The sequence below is a fragment of the Arvicanthis niloticus genome, chromosome 16, assembly GCF_011762505.2.
Source record: "Arvicanthis niloticus isolate mArvNil1 chromosome 16, mArvNil1.pat.X, whole genome shotgun sequence".
NCBI classification, from domain to species: Eukaryota; Metazoa; Chordata; class Mammalia; order Rodentia; family Muridae; genus Arvicanthis; species Arvicanthis niloticus.
In genome coordinates this window covers 14,113,906-14,119,001 of record NC_047673.1, presented here as the reverse complement: position 1 = coordinate 14,119,001, position 5,096 = coordinate 14,113,906, and the positions used below count along the sequence as shown (strand labels likewise).

At 45.8% G+C, this 5,096-nt stretch overlaps 1 protein-coding gene across 1 annotated transcript; it reads right to left on the bottom strand.

Moving 5' to 3' along the window:
• Nucleotides 1-1,034: 1,034 nt before the first annotated feature.
• Ccdc70 (coiled-coil domain containing 70) lies at nucleotides 1,035-4,837 on the bottom strand. The gene is made up of 2 exons (XM_034519802.3): nucleotides 4,788-4,837; nucleotides 1,035-1,885 (listed from the first exon to the last, which is right to left on the bottom strand). The coding sequence occupies exon 2, from the start codon at nucleotides 1,805-1,807 to the stop codon at nucleotides 1,136-1,138; it is 672 nt and encodes a 223-aa protein (XP_034375693.1). The 5' UTR covers nucleotides 1,808-1,885; nucleotides 4,788-4,837; the 3' UTR covers nucleotides 1,035-1,135.
• Between the last annotated feature and the right edge of the window lie 259 nt (nucleotides 4,838-5,096).

Here is a 5,096-nt window from a genome sequence, read left to right as displayed (position 1 = left end):
CCAGCCCTCAGTGGCTCGCTGTTGTACACACTGCACACATCATCCCACCAGTGCCAGTTTTTCCTGACTCCACACAATACCCAAGGTAATCACCCTCCAGATTGGAATGTTTATTTGGGCCTTCAGCTTTGGAGGTCTGGATCCATGGCTGCTTGGACTGTTGCTTTGATGTCTGTGTTAAATACTGTCCCCTTCAAGAACACAGTCCCAGTGACCTGACTCCCTAACTAGACTCACTATCTCTTATGTTAGGTTGCCTCTAAAGAGAACTACCATGAGCCAGGTTGCATTAGAGAAGGATCTAGACCCCAGGGCAGGGTAGATATGTTCTTTTCCTGGCCACATACAATCACTTCGCCTTTCTGGGTCTCTGTTCTCTCTCATCAATGGATGTTGCAATTTGTCAACCCAGAGTAATGGGAAAGCTTACACAAGCCAGCAGGATGGGGCTAGAGAACTGACAACCCAAAGTTACATACAGTGAAACCTATGTGAGTACAGAGATGAGGCAGGGAAGACTCATACCTATCTGAGTGCAAGGATACAGAGACAAGACAGTCAGAGCTCCTGGATCATCCCTCCAGTCTACTTTTGTTTCCACTCTTAGAAAAGGCTAGTGCTCTTAAAGCGTGTTCTTGACCCTCTGGCCACTGTCAAAACCCTTTTCTCCTATTTCCAGGAGTTTGGCAGACTTCTAGAGATCTGTCAGCCCAAGTCAGACCTCCCAGACTAGCCAAAGTAAAGACAAGGTCATCCTCACAGGGTGGTAGAAGCAGGATGTCTCAGCTCCTCTCTGTCCCTATATGTCTTGGTTTGACATTGTCTGAGTCTTTTATCCAACCTTACAAATCCCCACACAGGCAAAGGACAATGGCAACTCTCTGGAGCCAGCCCTAGTGGCCAGTGATAATCTGGAGGATTGGGTACAAGAATCATACAATCCGATGGCATGGCAGGGAGAATGAAGCCAACCTTCCTCGAAGAGGTTTTGTCAAACCTCTCTTCAGGACTTTATTATCTCTTTCATGGCAAAGAGACAAATTAGTGTCTATTTCTTTTAGCACATGGGGTAACCCTGGACTTCAAATCCCACCAGTGATGTCTGCACCCCATGGCCCTCTGTGTCCAAGGTTCACTAAGCACGCCCTCGGGGGAAGGGTGTTGACTGTGGCTCTTCATTGGCATTGTAGGGACCATTTTGGGGCCTCAGCTCTCCAAGGAGATGGAAGCCACCACCCTCCACCCAGAGGGCCTTTTCTTCCTCCCAGAGGGCATTTTCTTCCTCCCAGAGGGTCTTCTTATCCTCCCACAGAGCCTTTTCTTTTGCAAGCAGGGCTCTTTCCTCTACCCACAAGGCTTTTTCCTCCTCCCATAGGGCCTTGTCCTCCTGAAGAAGATTCCGGTCTCTTTCCCATAAAGTATTGTCCTCTCTCCAGAATGCCCTGTCTTCCTTCCAGAAGGTTCTGTATTTTTTCCAGAAAGTCTTCTCTTCTTCCCGGAAAGATTTTTCCATTTCCCAGAAGGTTTTTTCTTCTTTCCAGAAGATCTTCTCTTCTTCCCAGAAGGGTCTCTCTTCTTCCCAAAAACCCAGGATCTGGCCCCGGAAAGCCCGGATCTTGCCTCGGAACTCCCAGATCTCTTCCCTGAAGTCTTCTATTTTCTCATGGAAAATTTTCATCTCTTCTCGAAAAGCCTTTTCCTCCTGCAGCTTCTGTATTAATTTCTCCTGACGGATACTGGGTGAGGGCGGCACCAGTGACCGGAGGCAGGCCAGTCCCATCCATTTGCTCACCTTGAAGGGAAACATCTCCCAATCAGCTGGAATGAAGGATGGCTTTGTTGGAGGTCAGGGCTGTTGGCCACGTCCAGGTCAGTTGGCCAAACCCTGTGAGTTTATCAGAGAGAACACACCCATGAGCAACGTTTGCCAGAGAACCAGTGTTGGGAAGCATGTTGTCTGCTATGAGAGAATTTAATCATTGCTCTTTTGGATCTTTAGTACAGAAGAATGCTGGGTGGCCATGGCTTTGAGCTGGTTGATACATTCAAGGTCTAGTGTTTCAAAAACAATCTCACCCAACAAAGATAGTGGTGCTAAAGTAGGAATTAAAGAACACAAGAGTGACATGATCATTTAAGGGGTGGATTGCAGGTCATTTGCTTTCCTTTTAAGTCATAAGTTGCCACAGTCTCCAGAGGGTTTACTTTTGCCAAAGCCACTCAAGATTCATCCAAATTCTATCTTGGGAGCTCATGTTCATTCATGTTTGGTAGCTCCCATGTGAAGGTTGATTTTATGAGACACCTGGCCAGTTGGTTGGGGAACCCTACCAATGGAGGGAGGAAAATTCTTTTAGAAAAAAAAAAAAGCATATTTGATAAACAGAGGTTTGATGAGAAAATGTGAGACAATGCCAAATACTGGTGAGGTTGTGAAACCTGAAAACCAGTCAGTGAGCTTTGTGAGCGTTGTAATCAGGATAGTGGTTGGTGGGGGAACAAATCAAGGAATGAGTAAGAGGTGACTAGTGAGCATCTGAGAAGGGTTGGGGGGCCGGGCAGTGTCCTGTTTCTTTGCTTGGGTGGTGATTGCACATGTGTCATATAAAAATATGTTCATAAAAAACTCTAAACACCAGTTCAAGAGGAAAGAAGAGAGAAAAAGAGAAAAAGGTTGGGAGATTGGGGATGGGGAGGGATGAGGAGAGGAAAGAGGAAAATAGGAAGGGATGGGAAGAGAAGGGAAGACAGGGAAGTGGAAGGAGTAGAGAAAATGAAGGAAAAGGGAGGAGAAAAGAAGGAAAAAAGGAAAAGGGGAAGGGAAGAGAGGAAAGGGGAAGGTAGGAAGGCAGAGCAGAAGGGAGAGGGTAAGGAGTCTAAACACTGTCATGTAACTGAAGTTGCAAATATCAAGGCAGCTCACAATTCAGATGCACACCAAGGCCGGTCACAGGGTGAGAAAGATGAAGGCCTAGAGTGTAGGGAAAGCCGAGTGTGGCTAGTGTGTGCTCAGGTGCACGGATACCATTGTGTGCTTCTGGAAAGCTGAGTTTGACCTCAGTGGTCTTCACTAAAGCGCCGCACCGTAGAGCAGCATGGTCCAGACTTTCCCTGTGTTCTCTTCTGGCTTGGAATTAGAGAATGAAGCACACACAGCTCTCTCTCTCTCTCTCTCTCTCTCTCTCTCTCTCTCTCTCTCTCTCTCTCTTAATATGTCCATGCTCACTCACACTGGCTCATATGTGAAAGCTGTTTGCTACAAGGCACCAGGCAGTTGGATGGTGAAACCAGCCAATGGAGTGTGTGTGTGTGTGTGTGTGTGTGTGTGTGTGTGTGTGTGTGTACATGGGTGGGTATGTGTACATGAAAAGATGGTAGCCATGCTGTGTACGGCTGTTGATCTCACCTCCCTCCACTAACACAAACCAGAAGCTGGAGGCTCACCTCTGACCTCTTCCCCTCCTATACCAGATTTCTCCTCAGCCGCCAAGTCCTATCATTTCTGACCCTTCACATCTCTTGGAGACCCACACTTCCTGTTCCATCTTCCAGTAGCCACTTTTGGGTAGGATGTCTGTTCCTACTTCCATGGTCTCTGGTGTTGATCTTGCTGTTCAGATATCTGCCTAGACAGTGTAGTCTCCCCTCACTGGATTTCTGAGGCTTTGTCCTGTTGTATCATACCTGCTTATAAACCATCAAATACTCTATAGCCTGAAAAGCAAAGCCGAGCAAGAAACTACTGCTTGTCTATGTCTTTACTTTCTTCTATCTCTCCTCTGCTCCATGTGACATATAGTTAGTTCTCTAGATCTGACCTGAACATTTTTACCTCTGTACCAAAGCGCCAACTATGTCCCTTCTAAGGTTTCCTTCATCTTCCAGAGTGGGCTTCAATTCTTGTTTCTTTCTTCTTCTCTGTGTCTATTTGCCAGTGTCCTATCATTACCTGATATACTTGACATTATGTGTGGATGTATTATGTTTCTGCTGTCTCTGTAACCCGGCAGATAGTAAAAAGATGTGGGGTGAATATAACTGATTTAGAATTTTGATTTTGTTTGTGTCATTCTATGGGTCTTTGTCTAGAATCCCTGGACTATGCTATATTCTTCACTTCCATTCCATAGTTCCCTCACCCCCAACACCCCCAACACCCCCAGATAGCCTGAACTAACTGACCTAGTCAATCCTTCCAGATTTAGGTAAGGAGATGCCCTCTCTAGGCAGCCTCTCCTCACATCCTCTCAGTCTCAGACTCAGCTGCCTGTCTGCCACCGCTAGGCACAGCGCCTAGTGTAATTTCTGCCATAGAGCAGATGTTCAAGAAACAGCAGCTCAATGGATAGCAGTTACCTGAATTAAAATAGTAGAGGAAAAGTTATCTCCAAGTTTCTATCAAGTGACTACTACATTATCTTTGGGAAGGATGACAAGGTAACTTAGTGAGTAAAAGCACTTGCTGCCCAGCCTGACGATCTGTATTTTATTCCTGGAAGCCACAGAGTGGAAGGAGAGATAAAACTACTACAAGTTGCTCTCTGACATCTACACACACACACAGTGGTCCATACCCACACACCCACATATGCTCAACCAAATGTAAAAATAAACCCAACACTCTTAAAAGAAATAAAATAGCTGAGATTGAGTCTTTACATATGCATTATATATCAAGGAGAATAGAAGATTGACTATGTGTTTATATAGATACTTTTAAATTCAATAAAATTATGTCTGGCCTTCATCACCATACCAGCCTAGAACTTATTTTTAAGGTTACTTACTGCTTAGATGTTTCCCAACTAGGAGGGCTCTGAAGCCTTCAGAGGGCAGGCAGACATTGTCACATCAGAATCCCAGTGATGCGTCTCCTGGGCTCATGCCAGTAGTCCTTGTAGTGACCCTTTCATTCAGTTCTGAGTCACAGCTTGGAGATCAAGATGAGGCCCTAGATTGGGGACCCATGAAAAGGAGTGAGCCCCTGACAGGTTGGAAAGATGTTAGCATCATTCACCTTGAACTTTGCCAATGGTTCCTGTTACCTCAGATTTCATCTGTTCCTTTAGGAATGGCTTTGGAATGAAGCACTCCTG

Coding starts and splice junctions, on each gene's coding strand:
- Ccdc70 (XM_034519802.3), bottom strand. CDS start 1,807: ATGTTTCCCTTCAAGGTGAGCAAATGGATGGGACTGGCCTGCCTCCGG.